At 34.9% G+C, this 22,450-nt stretch overlaps 1 protein-coding gene across 1 annotated transcript in view; it reads left to right on the top strand.

Moving 5' to 3' along the window:
• KYNU (kynureninase) overlaps positions 1-22,450 on the top strand; it is a 93,096-nt gene that overhangs the window by 47,306 nt on the left and 23,340 nt on the right. The window contains exons 9-10 of the mRNA XM_024744101.1: positions 12,273-12,371; positions 13,179-13,252. Coding sequence (XP_024599869.1) covers positions 12,273-12,371; positions 13,179-13,252 — 173 coding nt within the window. The remainder of the gene's footprint in view (positions 1-12,272; positions 12,372-13,178; positions 13,253-22,450) is intronic.

Here is a 22,450-nt window from a genome sequence, read left to right on the forward strand (position 1 = left end):
AGAGAGAGAGAGAGAGAGAGAGAGAGAGAGGGAGAGAGAGAGAACAGAGACAGAAACAGAGACAAAGAGACAGAGAGAGAGAAGAGAAAAATGACCTAAAGTTTAGATGGAATGTCCCATTAACTATACATCATTTACTCTGGGAATAGTGAAGGATTATTCTGTTTAGAAATATAAAGTAAACTATCCTGTTTATCCAAGCAGGAGCCTGGAGTCTCTAAGTCAAAATATGTTGGTAAGGATCAGTGCCCAAGAATCTAAAAATTTTGAGCTGTTTCTAAGAAGTTTTCATCAGATGTTTTAATTTAAGCTTTTCATTAAATGGACCATGTGAGAAAGACTGAGTAGTTCTCAACAGAAGAGAAATTTGCACTCAAGATGTTTTAGAATTACAGATTTGAGAAAAGCAAGACTCTCAGTTGTCAATCAGGATTGTTGCTTTGGCAACCACTCTCATCAAAGCCATGGTGGACAATTATTTCTCCAGATCTAGCCTCGTCTAAACCCAGGGTCCCCCAAGTGAAATATTACATTTATGGTTTTTTTTAGAGGATATGCATTTTATAAAATACTTAAGTTGTCTTAGACCCAGGCTAAAACCCATATTTTTCATGCCACTTGACCAACAAAAGGCTGATTTAAGTCTTTGTTAAGCTGAAAAATGAAAGTGTTACAACATGAAATGTACACACCCGTTTTAATTTATTCACTAATCACCAGAATGGAAAGGAAAAAGTGTGTCTCATGGCAATCAAGGTAGGTGGAATTTCAGAAGACCCCAGAAAAAAAAATCCCCAATAAAATGTGAGAGATTTCTCTTAATGTCCTTCTTCATGATCCCCTTCTTTAAGAAATGTTTTATTAAATTAATTAATTTATTTTTGGCTGCGTTGGGTCTTCGTTGCTGTGTGCGGGCTTTCTCTAGTTGCGGCGAGTGGGGGCTACTCTTCATTGTGGTGCACGGGCTTCTTACTGCGGCGGCTTCTCTTGTTGTGGAGCATGGGCTCTAGGTACGCGGGCTTCAGTAGTTGTGGCTCGTGGGCTGTAGAGTGCAGGCTCAGTAGCCGTGGCACACGGGCTTAGTTGCTCCGCGGCATGTGGGATCTTCCCAGACCAGGCCTCAAACCCGTGTCCCCTGCATTGACAGGTGGATTCTTAACCACTGTGCCACTAGGGACTTCCCCCCTTCTTTAATCAGTTAAATTATTTATGCAAACAAGATTAGGGATATCAAAGTTTAGTTCAGTTGAAAAGACAATGTTCACTTTCCTAGCAAATTAAGTAAGGTGGTAAACAAAGAAGATAACTATCACATTGTCTATAAAAAGTAGCTCTAAGGGAAGAAATTTAAGAGTGACATCTTCAGAAACTATCCCATAAGCTTCTTTGCAAGATTATCAAGTTCAGTATGTAAGTAAAACTTAATAATATAAGCAAATTTGGTTGAGAAATTGACCATTTAGATTGGCATAGTAATCACTAGTAAAATATCTTACGGAAGAGTGTACTTTCATTTCCCATCTAAATGGGGCTCTCTTTGATATACAGTATCATTCTCATGTGATGGATAAATTAAATAGTTGCTTTAACGCCACTTTATAACAAGACAGGTAGATAAAAGTAGATATGTAAAGGTTAAAAGTCACCACCCATCCAAAAAGTAACTGCCCATTGTTGGGAAGGTTGTGATTAGGCCCATGTATCCCATATTTGATCCCTTGCTTCATGTCTTTCCCAAATTATGACCATCATGCTTCTACCATTTGTAGAATAGAGTCAAAACCACTTCAGGGCTCCCCTGGTGGCGCAGTGGTTGAGAGTCCGCCTGCCAATGCAGGGGACACGGGTTTGTGCCCCGGTCCGGGAAGATGCCACATGCCGCGGAGCGGCTGGGCCCGCGAGCCATGGCCGCTGAGCCTGCGCGTCCGGAGCCTGTGCTCCGCAATGGGAGAGGCCACATCAGTGAGAGGCCCGCGTACCGCAAAAAAGAAACAAGAAACACTTCAGTCTTTTATGATTATGCATATACCTAAGTTATCGGTATCGTATTTTCCTCTGCTCTCCTTCACATACTAACAGTTAAACTAAACCAAATGTGTTGAATGTTTTCTGTCCAGATGTCATTCTTTCAGTCTCCAGGCCTTTTTTCTTAGCTTTCCCTCCTCCTAGAATTCCCACATATGAAGATTCTGTTCCTCCAGCTTAGCTCAACCACTACCTGCTTCACAGGTTATGATCTGTCCTAGAGATTTGCTTTGTTTAACCCTCTTTGTATATGCAAACATCGTACATTATACATTTTTTAATCACATGCCAATAATGACAGATCAAGAGATTTCATATAAAAACTCCTAGTTTCAAATTACAGGTTTGGCAACACTAGACCATCTTTCTTGTACGATAACAAGTGGCAAGCCTGAATCATAGCTCTGCCCATTAGATGGGACTTCGGTTCTTCAACACAACTCCCATGTCTACCTGCTGACCTCAGCACTGAAGCAGAATGACAGCTGGTGTATATATTTCTGCTTACATTGCAGCATTCTTACCAAAAACGGTAAAGTGGAGTATTTCTTATAGGCCCAACTCATATATTTCTTGACTAACTCCTGTAGAAACATGAGGGGGTGATCCTTCACCTTCATCATAAAATTTCTCTTGCTCCTCTGTGTCAGGCTAAATCTGTCTTCCTGCTGTATTTCCATAGCATGACAGAAAATGTATTATTGGTCCTCTTTTGTAGTATCTTGTAATTATTTCTATGCCTATCTTAACTATGAAATTTAGGAAGCTTTTGTCAATAGTGTGTTCAATGACTGATTGAGGGTGGACCCTACAAACTTCACAGGCTTATACTAGTGCTTTACACATACATAGTCATTTATCATTAAGTGCATACCTGTTTGGCCAGTGAATGGATAAATGTGTGTTATCAGCAAGAATGGATTACGCTGATTTTATGGATCACACATTGCATAAAAGACATAACTATGCTCCCATTTAATTAGAATCAGAAAATTCTGAAGAATTACTTATAATGGTCAATTGCTCTAAAAATCAAAATACTTGTAAAATTTGAGTTCTTTTTCAAACTCCATTTCTACTCTTTGACACACTTAGGGCATGCAGACTGCTCCATTAAGTTATTAAATATTAAATGAACTAAATTAAGCTTGAAAAATTACCTTGAGCTATTTTTCCCATCTTGAGTATCTGAAATAAATCAAACAAACTATATTTTGTGTGAGATCCTTGCCAGCTGGAGAAAGACTCCAGAAGAGAACAGTGTTACTTGATTTGTTTTATTTTTCTTCTTTGGTTTTGTACTTACTTCTGACCATAAACAGAGGAGACAATTGCTGTTTTTTCCTGGTAAAAGAAATAGCTAAAATTTACTCTTGAAAGCACACTCTATTAGATAGTAAGACATTTCTACCTGTAAATTACACAACACTTTAGGGTCTCAAGGGTTTTTTTGTTTTGTTTTGTTTTTTTGCTTTTCCTCTCTCAAATCCTTTACTCTTTCTCCCCATGTAGCTGTTAGCTCTTAGCTCTGTCTCAAACCTTCTTAACTGATACCTCCCTCCTTAAATTTCATTAGCAAAATGCTCCTAACACTCCCCACTTTCTACTTCTCATCTCTGGATTTGCCAGTCTCATCAATATTTACTTTTAAAAAGCCAGGCTAAAAGGATGAATCTAGTTTCTGCAATAGCGCTTTGTACAAATGTGAATAATACTAGGTGCTGATGATGACCTACTGTGCTTCAGGCACTTGGCATGTAGTATTTACAATATTCTCAGCTACCCTAATAGGGAGCTTTTCCCATGGCTCAGTTGAGGAAACTGAGTCCAAGAGAAGTTAAGCAGTTGCTCAGGCTGACTTAGCCAGCCAGTAAAGGTTAGACTTGGAGTCTGGCGCCGATACCATACCTCTCTTTCCACTATATTTTCTCCTTTTATATTTGTAAACTGATTGTGTAAGGGCAAAGAGGTCTCAACATTTGGAAAGTCAAAGAAAATACATATAGCCCTCTTTCTTGGTTATTTTTCTCCATGGGAGCCTGAAACCTTTGTCTTTATGGTTGATATAACTGTCTCTTCAGTTTAGAGAATATTGAAAACCACAATTTTTACTTTGCCCCTAGATGTCAAGTATAAGGAACAGAATTATTGCTGAATAAGATTCTATTCAGTGCCAGCATTCAATAGTGGCCCAACTCGGAACCTCTAACCCACTCTTCCCAACTGCTCTTTTTAAGAGATGCCCCAAGACACTGGTGGGTCTCCTTCTGATGGTTCTCTTAGATAGTTCTATTGGCAATAGCTCCCACCAATGATTGCCCCATTGTCATTCCTGTTAGCAGCTCTTCAGGGCCTTTAGATGTATTTGCAGGTGCCCTCCCTCTAATTAAGAGCTTACAAACTCCTATATGACTGGGAAGCTAATCTACATGACAATAGGGAGAATTTCAACAGGAAGTCCACTGAACCTTCTAATGGTAGCTGAGTTGCAGAGTATTCTCAAGAAATTTCATTGTTTCACAGGTATATTGACCCCTCACTTAATATCAGTTTCCAGGATTTAAGAGGGGGAGAGAGAGAGAGACAGAGAGAGCGAGGGAGACAGAGAGAGAATAGATTAAGAAAAACCCCACTGTGTCTGCCTTTAAAGAATCATATGGGACATAGAGACATATATATAGAAAACTGCTTTAGACTGTATTAATGCTCGACAAGGGTAAAAACAAATCCATGAAAATGTCTTAGAAAATCAATCCAGTCTAATACCACAAAAAACAGAGTTATACATGCTCCAATTCATTTTACCTTACGATTGGGTCAAAACCACATATTGCAAATTGACTCAAGAGGAAGTCAGATAGTGTGGGGAAAATTTCCCACTCAAGTTCGGAAGCTATCATTTTCCTCCAGGCATCTGTTCACAGAACTAGGGGACATAGCTAGTATTCTAGCTAGTATTCCAGACTCTGGTTGCCAGTGTTCCCCATGGGCTACGTGGCCTGCTGTGTAAGTTCCACAGCTAAAACACTTCTGGAATTTAAACAAAGGGCACTTTGAATTATATATTAATTTCAAAAAACATTCAGGTTCCATTTCCTGTGACATAAATAGAGCCCAGAAAGGCCTCCAAAAATGCACTAGGTTGGCCATCTTCAGCACCTGAGTAGAGTTCTACCACCCCATTCAGGACTCCAAGGTTTCCATCCAAAGACAAGCTCCTTAGTTTTCCTGTGTCCATCATCTTCTTCTCAAATTTCCACCCCCTGTCACTTTACTTTTCCAACAGGACACTTCCTTCATATTTTCTTTTGGGTAACTATAAGTTACTATACTTTCTGAAAATATGGAAGTATGGCTTGATATAAGTGGGTAATAAAATCCTAATACTGTATTAGTCTAATTTGCACAGGTTGACAAATAAATGAATATTTCAGAATTGATTCTACTTTCACTTTTTAGCTTACCCTTGAATCCAAACCAGAGTTTTTAAGTCACCGAGTGAAAGCATTCATTCTGATTTCATTTTGATTTCAACTTAAAGGTACTCGTTTTTAATTTAATTAATTCCCTGATATCTATGCCCAACCTTTGTCATGAAAGACTCTTTCTTGATTCAAAACTCTCTCTTATTCGATATCTTATCTTTTTCCAAATTAAGCTCTCTGGAAACTGAGAAGTATAGTCATGGCTTCCCAAATCCCTAGCAATAGCCCACATGAGAGGCACAGAACAATGTTCACTTTATCAGGGCTTGTTGTCTCTGCTGTATACACATTTTGGCATAAATACCATCAATCAATAGCTCTAGGACAATGGGGGAGCTTTCTTACTCAAATTATCATGTAGACTAAGGGTTATTTGTGATACCATCCTTCTCTGTACACTTGCATTTTAAAATAATATTTTGATAGAAGATACATTTGAAATTATTAGACCTTAACCTTGGAGTAATTCATATGTCTAGGGTAGAATCTTGTCTACCCTCCCAATTTTTCCTCTTTCTGTTCCTGTTTGCTGCTGAACTTAATATGAACATTTAGAATTATCAAGTCACTAGCTTCCTGGATGGAATACTGTGTGTATTTTTTTTTCTCCTGCAGTACATATGCTGATTACTTATGTTTTTCTGGTATCATATATTATCTATAAGAGCCTCAGGACTAAAATAACTTTGAGTAGCATTCAGGTTCTGCCTTACAGAAAATTTTAAGTTTTGCTTCTAGTTGCCAAGCTACTTGATTTCTAAAATATTCCCTGCAGTTCCACTTGGAAGATTGTGTTTTGTCCCTTTTAACTTGTGAAAGTTCATTTTCATTTTGTATTGCTTTATGTTTTAATAGTGAGGAACAGTTACTCCCATCAAACTATTGATATAAATTAGTGAAGGCTTAACATAGTATTTCAAAAAACAGTAGACAGCTGTATTAAATAATTTGGGGAAGGAAACTGTAATACAAATTACATATTGACTTTAAGTGCAGAGTAAACACAGTATTAAGAAATAATGCATAGTTCCTGCTTATAACCAGAGTTGGATGAAAAGAAAAAAAAAAGTGAGAAGGATATTTGAAGACCACAATAAATTTTAGGATGAAAGGAAAGACTTTCACAATAAAAATTCACTCTGAAATGATATACTATGTTTACAGAGATGGTAGAGGCCCCTCTTACAGAGATCCTTACTAGGTATTACTTTTTTTTCTTTTAACTTAGCATCTGTGGATTTTTTTGAATCATAGCACTTGAATGAATTTTACAAATTTTAGTGCTTCAAGACTATGGCAAGAAACCCTACCACCTTTCATGTGCTTCTTGTTCATTTTCACCCTCCCCAGTACAAGTCAACACCTCCCTAACTATGAGCTTCCTTGGGAAATCCCAGGATCAAAGCTAACTAGCCAACCTGTTGTTATTAATCCACCATTTGTCCATATCATCTATGTAGAGTTGAACAACAACACACTCATACACACACACTCCTATCATTTTTAAAAATTTTTGTTCACTGTCCTCAAATTTTCCCATCAGTTTTTCTATTTAAGGTAATATTGTTCAAATTTATAGCAATGTACTTCTTCAGTTGTTTCCTGTGACTTTATATCAAAACAGGAGTGATATTTAGAATACATAAAGATCTCTTTAGTATGGTGTGGAAACTGTAGTTCCCATAAACAGCCATGAGAGAAGTCACACTCCTATTACTAGTATCCAATTACTAGCCTTGAAGGGACTTGTAGGCCCCTGTAATTTACCCACCATGATGCTAATGCCACTGCCAAGGGCATCCACTGAAGTCTGGACATGCATCGAGCTGGTATGTATGAATGACCACAGGCTGTGTGACAGGCATCTCTTGCAGGTACCTCCTAAGTAACCTGGGCGCTTACTCAACTGGCTCAAAGACATAGGCTACTTACCTATCTTAAGTATTTTATTATTTTAACAATTATTTGAACATACAAATGCATACAAGCTGACTTTCAGTTCTGTGTATAGCTACAAATATATAATTAACCCTTTTCCCACCAAATTTGCTACTTATTGATGGTCTTCATAATTCATAGGATTTTTTTTTTTTTTGGTGAAGAAAGAACAAACTAATAATATCTGTCTAAAGCCAATCTGTTATAGAATAAATCAATAAAGTTATCAGGACTTTAATGCTACAAGGGATAAAATTAAACTGTACTATTCCATATTTCATTTTAATTAATAAACAAATAATAAACTAAATTTGAGAAACAGTGATCTAGCTCTTTACCTGGAAATCTCAGCACAGACCCTGTGTATTATTCCACTGGTTAGAAAAATTTTTAGTATTGTGCTAGTAAAGATGGCAAAGACAAAAAGTCATGATATTCCTTGTTTTATTGAAAGGGACTTTAAATATATTTTAAACTACTTTTGACTGTCCAAGAAACTTCATTTTAAAATATGCCAAGCCTGAATAAATGGTTTATGCAATAAAATTGAAACAGAAATAAAGGATATCAAATAATATTTTAACATTTAGCTTCAGTTTACAGAATATTTATTGACAATTGTATGACTTTGCTTTTTTACTTATTTATTCAACAATTGAATTATTTGAGTTCATATTATATAAAAATAGAAGACAGTATAAGATTGGAAAATTGCTACAAGAGATTTATGCAACCAGGGCTGTAAGATGAGAGAAGCGAGAGGGTTTGGCAAAGGTATCTTCCTATGGAAGTTATCTTGTGATCAAAATTTGAGCTACCCAGGCAAATGAGGAGGGAAAGAATACCCCAGAGACAGAGAACAGTTTATGCGAATAAATGAAAGTAGGTGTACGGCACCCGGGACAGGAAAGCTGGAAAGAACCAGATCATAAAGGTCTTTAAAAGCCATACCAAGGAAAATGAGTTACATTCTCAAGTTAATGGGGAGATCTTTGAAGGGACACAGGAAGTCTTATAACCAAATGTATGATTTAGAAAGTTCATTGGAAGAAGGCAGGCTGGAAGTAGTCTGAATGGTTAGAAGACTACTGCCATAGTTTGGGGACTGACTGTAAAGCCAGGTGACACGGTGGCTGAACACCGCTGCTGTCCTTGTATCAATGAAAGTCTGAGCAATTGTGGGTAATTTTAATAAAAATCTGTTGAAAAATATTTGATTTCTATTTTTAAAATTACATAAAGTATGCACTCAAGGGTGAGGTCTGTTTTCACACATTCATATTGTTTTACCTACTCTTATTCGTAAAATAATGAAAATGTTAACTGCATGGCTATACAGAGGTTTTGGAGAACTTAGTTTTTTCTTTATTTTTAAGATGCTGCCATCTAGTGAAACTTTTGTAAAATTGCTTTGTGATGATCTCATGCAAGTTTGTATCTTACGGTCATTTCCTAAAAACAGTCACATTTTAATAATTTATGTTCTCTGCCACCCATGGGGAAAGAATTGTACATGCATTAAAACATACTGTAGGAGCCACAAGTGATTATTTTACATCGTGCCACAGATGTGACCACAGAGCTTTTAATAACAGGATACGGTAGGTGAAGTTTCATGGTTTCTTCATTGTGCCATTCTTTATAAATAACTGATAATAAAATAAAAGTGCTGCCTTTTTATTCCTTGAGTTTTCTAAGAAAAGCTGTGTTGTAAAAACTTGTCTAAGAGAAGTTAAGTTGTAAAAATTTCTTCATAAAGAAAAGCACTTTAATTGGATATGTTGGTGAGAAAAAAGAGAATTTTAAATTCAAAACTTTTTTCCCCCAAATTTAATTTCAATATTAAAAGTGTATCTTAAAATACAAACTAATTGCACATATGTATGTCTCTGTATATATATCTATTGAACCTAGTCTGCAAACCTCAGGTTTGATGACCTCTAAATCTTGATGGAGATTAACTGTATTTCTTTTCTATTGCTTCAAAAATTTGTGTTAGCATGAAGCATCTGTCATATTTTTATGACATGTATTGCTCATTTTTTGTGTTTTAGAAACAAAATACCTGTAAGAACTTTTTCTTTTATGATGTTCTAGTTCTGGCCACATTACAGTAAGGTTTCTAATTAACTGACTCCCCAATATATTGAGTTTCTCTATGGAAACCAATGCTACAGGGCAGGGGTCAGCAAATCTTTTCTGTAATGGGCAAAATAGCAAATGTTTCAGACTTTTTTGTTCATACGGTCTCTGTTGCAGTGATTCATTTGTGCTTGCAAAAGCAGCCATAGACAATATCTAAACAAATGAGATTGTTGTGCTCAAATACAACTTTATTCATTAAGAACAGGTCATGAAAAAAAAAAAGAACAGGTCATGGTTTGCATCCCTCTGTTCTGGGGAAAGTACCTGTAATAGCAGTTTGGGGTTATTTATTCTTAAGAGGTGTTAGAACAATCTAAAATTGGTACCTCTGCAATTATTTACTTCAAAAACTTCAATCCATAGATGTGTTTCTTTGAAGTTGCAGGAAGTCTACAAGTTTTAAGAATGTAATTATTACGTTTACTCTTAGTAAGCTAACAACAGAAGAACTCAGAGGTTAGACACGTTTGCAAAGTGTACTATCATCCCCATTTAACTATCAGCTTTTTAAAAAAATTCATGTCATTAACTGAGACAGAATAGAGTCAGATAGTAAGAGACTGTTAGGGTCTCAAGTCAATATACAGGGAGAACACAGTATAGAGTCAAAAACAGCATCATTTTTATGGGTCACCTTTGTGTCAACTGATCTAGACAGGATTTAGTTGCAGGGATCCTGCTAATCTCAGCTGAGGTCACTCATGCATCTCTGGCCAACTAAGAGAATGTGGGAGAGTAGAATCCAGGCTGAGCCCAGGGGAGGATGACTCTGATCCACAATTTTTTCATCTTCCATCTGGGCCAGTAGGTTGGCCGAAGCAAGTCCTTCTCATATAGGTGGCAGAGGGCAAGAGAGAGCAAGCCTCATCACTCAAGTGATTAGGACATTCTCTTTGTATTATATGTGCTGATGTCCCTTTGCTCAAAACAAGTCACCTGACTGATCCCAGTGGCGGAGAATTGCACCCTGTTCTCAGTGAAGGAACTGAAAAGTTACGTGGCAAGGGACATGGATACAGGAAGGGACATAGAATCGGAACCACTAAGGCAATTTACTACAGCATGCATAGACTTGATCAAATTAAATGACATGATGTGGGGTTAAGTGATAAACTGAAAAATTTATTAACTCCTTCAGGTTAACAGGATATACTAAAGCAGCAGTTCTCAAACTTTTTAGTAATGCAAACCTTTTATATTCTTAAAAATCACTGATCACCTCAAAGAGGTTTTAATATTGTTTATATCTATCTATTTACCGTATTTCTAATTAAAACAGAATTTTAAAATACATTTACTTATTTATTTTAGGACAAAAGTGGCAAACCCATTACATATTGACATAAATAATATATTGTTAGGGAAGCAAAACTGTAGTTTCTAAAAGAAACAATAAAAGGAATGTTTTATATTTGGCAGATATTTTATATAGATAGAGATCTTTACTGTTTGGCTTCATAGCAGGCAACTGGTTTTATATATCTTCTGCATTCAATCTCTTGATTTTTTTTTCCTTTGTGAACCACAGGAATGAAATTGGACCTTGTACAGATATATATTTAGAAAAAGCGAAAGTAGTTTAATAGCTTTTTCAGTTAATTGTGAATAATCTTTGATACTACACCAGAATTTGACAAGTGAGAACTTCTTGGGAGTTGTGGTATGAAATGTGAAACCAAATCACTGATCTTTCTATGCTTTGTTACATTAAACTCCATTGGCTGATTTTTCATTTTGAATAGATCTTTTATCCATGCGTGATATGTAATAAGCGTTGGTCATTTGGAAAATATTGGTTCATTATTATGCATATTTTACAAATATTGATATTTACATATTTCAGTATATGTTCTTTTAAAAATTATATATTACTTCTAAACTCATCAGAAATATCTTTAAATACTGGGAAATGGTCATATTCATAAAAGTGGATACAAGTTTTCCAAAATTCTATTTTATCTTGGTAACTACTTTTTTTCCTTGGCAACAAATCCTGTGAGTTATTTTCCTTACATTGACAGACTCATTTAATTTTCCAAAATATGTCTGTCAAATACCTAAGTATGACCTACTATTGTTTGTATATAAGTTGCTCTTTCATGCAAAAACGGTTTTCCAGTAAGCTAAAGTGGCTAATTCAGCTTGCAACTCAAATAATTGCATAAGTGCATTACTTTGAGACAACTATCCTACTTCAGGATATGGTCAAATGTCTTATGCATAATTCCCACATTAAATCTTAAAAATAGGAAAATTAAGATATTGAGATTTAATATAAATGTATTAGTTTTATACTTTTATCAAGGAGATATATAAGTGAAATTAACTTTTTTATGCTGTAACTGAATGGCTTTGACACACAATGACAGTACAAGCTTCCACTACCTTGATTTGTGCTGAGGTACCAGCAATTTCACCCATCATTGCTTTTGCATTATCATTGCAAATGTCAACACAGTGAAGAAGGCAAAGAATGTCTTCTTCATGGTATGAAAATTGTTTTGACCTGAAAGGGTCTTGGGAATGCCCAGGATTTTGTGACTCACACTTTGTGGGTCACTGTACCAAAGGATGAACTATATTTATGGTACAGCAGTGTGTCAAAGATTTTCTTAAGTATACTGTCTTTACTATTTCAAATCATTAAGTGAATTCAAAATTTATTATGTTCTTCCACAGGGTTGTTTGGTTGGCTTTGATCTGGCACATGCAGTTGGAAATGTTGAACTCCACTTACATGAGTGGGGAGTTGATTTTGCCTGCTGGTGCTCCTACAAGGTATCAACAAACTAGTTAATATATTTTTATTCTTTTATTCCATATTGACATTAATCTAAATGTAAAACTGGATCAGTGGCCAATTTTAAGTATTTGAATTACTTACCTCCATTTCTTTCATTACTGTATTTTCTGACTCTAGTTAACTGTAGAGCACATGATAGAATAGTATAGGTTATTAAATTTTGCTATTTCCATCCTCTATAGAATACTATTCCTTCAATTCCCTGGCTGCTCTGTAAAAGTCAGGAGGTTCTGGAAAAAAAGCTCCACACTTAGAACTTAATTCAAATTGATCTGAGTTTTTTGTTGATATGTTGTGAAATTTCTACATAAGTAAAGATAATTCTTATGGAATCAACTTTGTACTGACATTTGAAGACAGGTTAATTGACAGGGAGCATGGATATAAAACCAATTTTATTTAAATTTAAGTGTTTTAAAAATATAGTCTTTTATTATTATTTAAATAGTTTGTGACAAAATAATTGAAATGAATGAGCTCTGAAGTGAGATAAATGTCACTGGAACTATTATCTACTAGTTGGGGCAAAATTTGGCTAAAAAAGTAATAGCTATTTATTCTCGATTAATAATGCTATGTTTCATTTTTTTTTCTTTAAACAAGGTAACTCTAAATTCTGTTTTATTATAAAAGTTCAAATAGTCACACATTCTGATCTTGTCAAAAGTTGGTTTCATAACAAAAAAGTCAAATTATTACATTGTTTACTTTTGTCATACATATTTAGGTAAACCCATACAGTTTAATTTATTCTCAATCCAGTATTTTTTTTTTTAATCCAGTATTTAAATGCAGGAGCAGGAGGTCTTGCTGGTGCCTTTGTCCATGAAAAGCATGCCTATACAATTAAACCTGCGTGAGTACTATCTTTAGATTCTTCTTTGGTGATGAATAAATGAACTTGCATTAGTAATATGCTAAATTTACATGAGCTCTTTAAGATGCTATCCAATAAGAATCTGGACTGATTATAATTATTTTACTACTCTATGAACAATGATATGCTTTATCGGAAATAAATGGTTTCCAAAGAGTTCTCTTGGTTGAACTAGAAATTTAATCACAAAAGAGAAGCTTCAAGGCTAAAAATGAGTCCCTGTAATCATGCAGAGCAGATGGTTTAATGCGAAGAGACTACTTAACTTTTTTTCAAAAATTAGACTTTAGAAAATTTCAGGTTTCTCACATTGATGAATAAATCAAAGGCAACTAGAGCTGTGCCTAATAGAGCTTCAAAGTGGTATGTGATTATTAAAATTACATCTACCTTTAAAGCTGGAAACTTATAAAATGGTCTTGTAAGGAGTATCTTCTGTCCTAAAAAATTTTATAATCCATGAAAACTGAAGAAGCTGAACACTGAACAACAGACTGACTACATAAAAAGAAATACTTTTCAATTTTTATATAGCACTCCATTTTTTTAGAGCAAGTATAAATGCAAATGTGATACACCAACAAATTTACACATTTTTATTTGACTGGGGAACTCTTAAGTGTTTCTATTTTTTTAATCTGGTATGGAGATAAAGAAATAATATACTGTAAAAAAAATCCTTTCAAAGTTGTATCAGAGTGTAGGTGATGAGCAGACTGTCTAGACTCCTAATAGGTAATATAATTAGTTTTGATTAGTTTTCTGAATCTTCTCAGTCACTGGTTGAGTGGTATAATTGCTATAAGAATTGAAAGTGAATTAGTAATAAAGCTTGGAGCACCTCACATTTTTGAGATTCTGTGCATATAAATCTTACAAATTTAAGATGATTTTCTATAGCTAATTTAATTATGTCTAAAATTTCCACAAGATTTTAAAGTTTTAAAATTAAGTAGAGCATTTTTTAGGCAAGTATTTTGTTAGGCAGACATCTTCCTTGAGTATATTGTCAGTACATTAGATTTCTCCCCTTGTCCCAAATTCTCTGAAAAGAATATAAAGCGTATATTATATTATAGGAATACGATACATATTTTAAAAGGTCTCTTTTTCATTTTTAGCAAACCACATTGATAACATTTTACCTAGCATAAGTGTTTTCCATATAGACAGTATATAAGGTATTGCTTGCTTTTGTGTGAAGACTCACTACCTTGAGCATCTCCACTCTCCACTTATTTAAATTGCAATAGAGGAATCAGCAAAGGGAAGCGAGGGTAAGTAATCTACACAAATTCTAGAGAATGCAAGTGTTAGCAGTTTAACCGATTTTACAGCATCTCTATTGCACTTCAGATTTCTTTCACCGTTATTTGCCTTTCATGGATGAGGAACTGGAGAGGGTGGAGGGGTTGTAGTGTGTTCGCATGTGCCTCACCTTGTAGAATCCCAACATCCTCTAGACCCAGTAAGCAATTGTTAAGTCTATGCTCCCAGGAGAAAGACCATGCAGACAGACCAGATTTACATTCCAGCTTGATCACTCACTTGCTGGTCCATAACCTGAAGAATGTCCTTGACTTCATAGTGTTCTAGCCTCTATATAAAGATAACATCAGCATCCACCTCATAGGCAATTACTGTGAGATTAAAATGGGATGATGCATGGAAAGCACTTAGCATAGCCACTGAAGCATGACAGGTGATCCATGCATGTAGGCTAAGTATTTTGTTGCCTCAGTGTGAAGCTGCATGTTAACTTGTAGAATTTTGCCTAGTAGAGACCATTTCTCTCAAGCAGGAAACATAGCCTTAAAGATTACAGCTTGTGACCTTTGGGACATTAAACCGTTTTGTACCTATTGCCAAGCTCAGACTGACCCTGTAAGTCTCTATTCCTTGAATTCTCTCTCGTACTGGCCTCACCATCTTAATTGGCTCCCTTGCTAATTAATGAGTTGATTGAGATCTTTATATGTGTTCATTTTATATTTGTATGAGAGCCATGCTTTTAACTTTTTTGAAAATTATACATTATTAACTATTGTTGCATTTTAACTATCTGGCTTTGGAGACTGACGACTCAATTCAGTCTGACTCATGTAGCCCTTCTTACAGGAAAGCCTGTTTGTTGTTTCTTCATTTGTCTGTTGTTAAAGCTTCTTTTTATGTGATATCAGAGGGACTAATTCCGATGGTAACAACTTCTACCCTATAGTGGAACGTAACTGCTGTTGATGTTGTAAACTTTGTCGCTTAAAAAAGGGTGACATCTAGTGGCTAAACACATTATTTCAAATAAAGAGTACATATAACTTTTCCTGGTCCATTCATCCTTTTATCAAGTATTTTTTAAGTATATATATTTAAATCATTTTTTATTTTATATCATTTGACCCCATATTTATAGTGCAATTATTGTGTAGTCAAAGCCTTCGATAAAGAGGCAGGACAGGACGAAGGTGGAAGTTAGTGAGGGGCATTCTAGGTGCATGGTTCAACATACGCATAAATGTCTATCAAGGCTGAGAAGAAGGGCATTATGGGAGTGGCTGGCGGTTGGCCTAGCTGCTATAGTGAGTGGATCCCGGAACAAGTAATCCTGCATTCTAAAAGTTTAATATTCATTATATAATTTCGAAGTATCTTTTATATGATGTTCCCATTAGCAACTGGTAAATTATATGTGTACCAAGAAATTTCACTTCCTTCTTTTGTTTAAATAGGCATTTTGGCCATTGTTCAAACCTGATGATGACCTAAGACTCTTTCCAAGAACCTTTGCCAATAAAAAGAATGAGTAGAGGCCAGAGTCAGTCCACTGCATTAAGCATTATAACTCAAGCTATTATTCTCAACTAGAATTTGACCTTTTCTTAGTTTATCATCACTTTTCCTCATTCCAGTGTCATATTCTAAACCTTGTCTGTAGCTAAGAATTATACAAAGTTAGAACTGGTTGTGAGTAAATGTTATCTGTGTCTTCTTCCTTCAGGGCTGACTTCAATTTAGTCTACACAGTTAATTATTGCTCTGAAATATGAAGGAAAATATTTTAATTATAAGAATCTGACAATCAGAAATGTATCACTTTAAAAAATATACTTCAAAATCTTGAATTTTTCTTTTTAACTTTATAAGTGTTGACCTTTCTGATAGACTTCAGATCAATATTTAACCTTTTGGTTTTAGGGGATTCAAGCATATCTGAGGACCATAAAAAGATTCTTCTGTGAGAACCTATAGACTGCAATTCAAGACACCACCACCCACCTCTTCTTTTTTATAGAGAGAGACTCTAGCATGAAAACAGGAGTGGATTATGTGAGCTATTAAGATTCCTTCTATGGCTTACTTTTTTACCCTGTCCAATGAAATAACACATACAAGAAAACTGCTGTTCCTCACTTTCCATGCTGGCATAAAAAAACCTCCAAATGGTCTCATATATCTCTTGAAATGCTAGTTTCTCCTACAATTTTTTTTTTGTAAGTTTTCTGAGTGGCCAAGAATGGGGCCAACTGATAATTTTTTTTAAATGCCGGAATTTCAAATCATGCCAACACATTTCCATAAACAGCCAGAAGTATTTGATTGAAGACTTTAAGTAGAGATAACATTTTCAAAGCTTTATTGAGAACTTGAGTCATCTCCTTTATTATAATAAGTCATTTGCAGGTTAAAAAGAACCAATAGAAGAGGCTGGCTGACATCAGTGCATGGTTAAGGCATATTTTAGAACTCAGAAATGTAGGTTATTATTATTATTAGGGAACTTAAAAAAAGAGGAACAATATAAGAAAACAACATTGTTTCCTATAAAACAATATAGGGAAGTCTAAGAAAGGATAATTATAAGCATCAAGAAAATTTAGAAAAAAAGACTTAAAAAATTATAAGCATGTACCATGCTTGACCCAACTGTACAATTAATGTTATATGGAAAGAGCATCTAATGCACATTTGTTCTGGGGAGTGCTGACTTGAAATATTTGATTCTACATACTTCTCCAGGCAATACTGGAGAATACCATAGCCCAAAACTCATCTATAATTTAAACCTTGTTTTGGTTTCTGTGATTCTTTCTGACTTACTACTTATCACATCCTTGTCTACTACCTGCATAAGGTCTTGTTAAACGCTGAGAGAACAAGGAAGTGTAGGTGTGTGAATTCACAAGACTCCAAATGCTTTCAAATGGAACAGGCCAGTATCAATAGATTTCTCAGTGAGAGTTTTCACAGAATTCCTAGTTGATCTATGACCTAGACCTCCCAGGGCATCTGTTCTACCTATTTAGCATGTTTCTGGAGTTAGATGTTCAGTATGAATTAACATGGATGACTTCTCAGCCACAACTTCCTGCCCTATCAGACAGCCATATTAAATGTACTTGGCCATCCCCTTTGTCCTTAATGTGTACCTCCCACAGCCCTAATCTTCTAGTGTACCACTTTCCCTTGCTTCTGTTCCAATGCATGTGATTATTCTTCTATATTTTATAAGGTTTTCTCTTTCACTTTTTCATTGATTCTCTCAATGCCTCAACCATTGGTCCTCTTGCCCAGGAGTTTCTCATCCACAGTCATTATGTCAACAACAGACATTTGTAGAAGACACCAACTTGCATTTCCAGCTTTACCACTTGCTTACTTTCTAGCCCTTACTTTCATCTGATTGCAAATTGCAAGAGTTCCTGATTACCAAAGCATTATTCCAGTCCCCAAAGATATATGACAATGTAGGGAAGCAAAAACTGTCATAGTAGGAAATTTTCACTAATGAACTACCCATTTATAAAATTAGCCTTTTCTAAACACACTTTCCCAATTAGTATTAGCATTTATCTCTATGTTATTATAAAAAAGTTTAGACTCTTGCTGATTATAGAATGTTATAAGCATAACACAATAAAAACTTAATGCAAATGGTCTGTAAAGTAACATTTTTCAAGAGATTCAGGATTTCATGATGCAAGTGATACTGAAGAACTGCTGAATCACAAAATCATGGACAATGAGAGTATGTCAGAGTCAGAACCATTAACAGATGAAGTAGACGAAATTAGACATGGTACTTCAAAAGCAAATGACTAGAATATCAGGGATTAAAAGGAAATGATGAATGCTTCAAAAATTTTGTGGAAATGATCATCTTTATGCTCATGTTAAAAAAGTTAAATATAATACAAAAAAGATTGTAGTTAGCTATCACATTTGTTAAAATACACACAAAAACCCCACAATTTATTATTCTTTTTAATAATTAGCATATTATAATTTTAATGTAAGTTTTGTCAAATTATATTTATTTTACAATTTAAAATTTTATTTTCAAGAGCATCTCAATCAAATCTTTTATTCTTTTTTCCTCCATTATTTACTTCAAAAAGTATGGTTTACTGTTTTAAAATAGATGTATTTTAAATGGCCTTTTCCCAGTATTCCATTTGTAATCAAATAATGAGGACTTCCAATATATTCATACATCTTTCCAGTCTTAGGAATTAAACATGATGAACCTTCCATTTTATCCTACTCCAAAACGAGTATCCTTTCTAAGGTGCTCACTGCTTTACCAAGTAAAGAGAATGTTCCTGAGTCAATTGAGGAGGCACGAGCAAATATAAACAACATAGATTTTTGTACAAGAAACTTTAATAGATAGAAATAAATATAGGATATCTCATATGATTTTTAAATCATACAATCTATTTGGAGAGATGCCATTTCAATAGCTGAATAAACAATTTAAATAACAGGTAACACAGGGATAGAATACGTGCCACAGGCAGTTTCTTAATAATTGCTGGGTGAATTTTCAGATATTGCCATAGGAACAGTGAAGGAATAGATAACTTTAACTCAGAGCTGCTTTGGAAAAGCTTGAAGAAGTTGGTGGTGAAACTTACAGATACAATTCCTCTGCAAAATGGAATGCTATGTTAACTAAGTGAGTAAATTTTCTCTCTGTTACTTTGAAAGCTGAAATTGTTGCCTATGAGGGAGATTTCACTTGATTAGTTTCATAAATTTAAGGAAGTATAAAGAAGAAAGAGTTACTTAAATGACATTTCTTTAAGGGATATGTCAGGTGATCTTTATCTTTTTATACTCTTTACTAGAATTTTTATGGAATCTGAGTTATTGACTTAACATTTAAAAGTCTGCCAATTATCATAAAATTGCTCTTTATCTCTATTCTACAATATTTTAGAAATTATAAACAGTGGTAAAATCAAGTATGCTTCATACACTTAGTTCCAGAGCCATGCTCACGAGTGGGTTATACCTATTGCAAATCCTAGTCCCCAAAGCCTCATTGTAAGGGATCTAAAAGAAGACAATTTGATTGAAGAAAACTCATTTATGGATTCATGGCATATAACCTATACCCGTCTTCATTCAGAAACCATTTTAGATCAATAACTCTAAAAGGATCCCTCATCTTCTTGGCTTGACACTTTTTTACTGTGCATAATCATCTAGACAATTTTCCCGTGTGAATTTAAGCTGCGATCATAAAAATAACGTTTATGCACTGAGGCATGATCACAGTTAAAAATAATTTCAGTAAATAATCTGACTTTCTCAATTTAAGAGACAAAGGAATCCTGGCTCTTAAAAGAAAACCAAAATAGTAATCATCAGTATAAAAAGATACATTAAAGCCATTGTTGCTCGCAAATCACTATTCTCAGCTAATGATGACATAAAGATTAATTTGAGAAAACTGAAGTCCTTTGAAACCTCAAAATTTATTTTCTCTTTGAAAATTGCAGACTTGTGTCCCTGGAGATATATGAGGTCAGTGAACCTTTTAAACACAAAAAGTAAAACTTGTCAAAGAACTTCTGCTCTTGTTTTAATTACTTCAAGTTTTGTCCCTAAAGTAACCTTCAGAATCTGCAAGGGTTTTTAATATAAACTATGAAGAGCTACTGCTAAACTTTTATTTGTTCTTGTTGAGAAAACACATATATCCATCTGACTTTTTATGACTGTCAAAACAGCCACGGTGCAATGATACTGTTGTGCGGGGCAGCTTGGGAAACTGCTCATCACACACAGACCCACTGGGTCCTGGTGCTTCCAAGACTGAGCTGTGCCAACTTCACAGGCCACAGGAATACTTGGAATGCATTACTCAGAAGAGAGGTCTGAATTCCTATGATCCATTTTCTCTTTGGTCACTTGTTTTTAACTCTACCCCAGAGGAGAGGGTTTGATTGAGTGGGAGTTATCATTTTCTCTAGAATGGAGGTTTGTCCCCATCATGATAACGTCCTGTAGAGATAGCTTGCCTTCATTCTCTTATAAATCCTTGCTCCAATCAGATGTAGTCAGAGTCTCAGAAGATTTGGCACAGGCATGGAAACCTAGGCAGAAAATGCCCATTTGATTCTTTTTTTTTTTTAAGGGGGCCTGTGATCCTTGTGAGAACTCATCTTAGTATGTCCAATGTGATTGTTTGAAAAATTGACTAAATTAATTCTAAATGTTTAAGTACAAGGACATTGTCCTTTTGATTTTCCTTTACTTTCATAATCCACAATGCCCAAGAAAATATTTTTAAAATTTTGTTGGATATACGGCTCTTTCTTTACTCTCAGCATAACAGACAAACCATCTTCTAGCATATGGAAGCATTTCTACTTTGCAAGGTATTCTGAAGTGGGTATGATTTGCAAAATACTGTCAAATTAAATATGCATTTCCATATGCTTCTACAAAGACCAAATATATCCATGAAAACCAGCTATATACAACTTCAAAAGTCCTTCATGAGTATTTTAATCAACATTGCAAATAGTTCTTTCTAAAGTCCTAAATTCAGACATCTTCTTGATGTGTTTTGTGCTTTTAGCACCAATGTTACCACAGATTATAAACCAATATTTTATAGTAATAATACATTTCAATGAATCATATGCAGAAATTTTTTCTTAATGAAGCTTTCACACCAAGAAAATATTGATTTAGCTCTTGTAAGGACAGCATATTATTCTGAATCTTCAGGAAACAATTTTCATTAACCAAAACTTACAATAACAAGAAGTACTTTCTTATAACTATGCTTATCATACTGTTAGCTCACTGAACATATTTTAACAAGCCTCCTTTTGAGTAAGATTTGAAGATGTAATTGAATATGTAACAGAACCAAGTAAAGCACTCTATCTTAATGATATTTACATTATGATTGGGCAAATGAGTGGAGGAAAAGGAATTGAACCCCCATACATCCACAACTCCTTTCCAAAGCAGTGTTAAATCAGCTGACTTAGAACAGAGCAGAGCAATTGTGAATAGATGAATTTTTTTAGAAAATAGGAACTGATAAAGATCTTCTTTACTAAGAGTGAGTTGGTAATATTTTACCTGTCTAATGTCATGAGCCTTATAATGGTCATGCTTAGGGACTGGTTGCTGACATCAAGGGATGAATGTACAATTCACAGGCTGAAACATCCTGTTTTGTCAAGATTTTTGTTGTCACTAGCACCTTTGAATCTGCTTCTATCACTTGGCCGTAAGTTTACTTTTCCTTCAAATATGCTGTTCACCAACTGCCTGGATTTAGGTTTTCCTTGCTCCTTCTCTCATTTTTAGTTGAGCTTTTGTTTTTGTTTTTTTGCCTTTTGTTATAGTTTATATCTGTTTTCTCTGATCCTTATTCCTATGCTGTAGCTCCACCTTTTCCTATATGTGCCTGAACTACTGTTATTTTTGAATTTCAATATCAACTTGAACTTTAACAATTGTGTTCCTGTTTCCCAAGCCTACTCTGCATGGTAGTTAAGCAATATTAATGCCTCATTGTGAGAAATGGCCTAAAAACTTTCTGGGATACTTATGTACCCATGCAACCATGCCCATATCCTACCCAACTGATATTACTTCCCTGAAGGCAGTGTTTTAGTATGCTCAAACTCACGCTTGTTTGCATTTGGTCATCCTATTGGATGGCTTGCTTAGAAAAGACTGTCAGTGGAGGCTTGAAAAAACACCTTGGCTGATTATAGATGAATAGAGCTTGGACTAACCAAAAAGAAAGAGGAAAAAAGTATACAATTGTTCATGAAAAGAAGTTAATATTGTCACTGAACATTGTGGAAGAATTTTGACTTATAATCTTTTAAGGCACAGCTGCATAATGTCCTTGTACCACATTTA

This window comes from Neophocaena asiaeorientalis, unplaced genomic scaffold (genome assembly GCF_003031525.2).
Source record: "Neophocaena asiaeorientalis asiaeorientalis breed wild unplaced genomic scaffold, Neophocaena_asiaeorientalis_V1.1 scaffold11, whole genome shotgun sequence".
Lineage (NCBI taxonomy): Eukaryota > Metazoa > Chordata > Mammalia > Artiodactyla > Phocoenidae > Neophocaena > Neophocaena asiaeorientalis.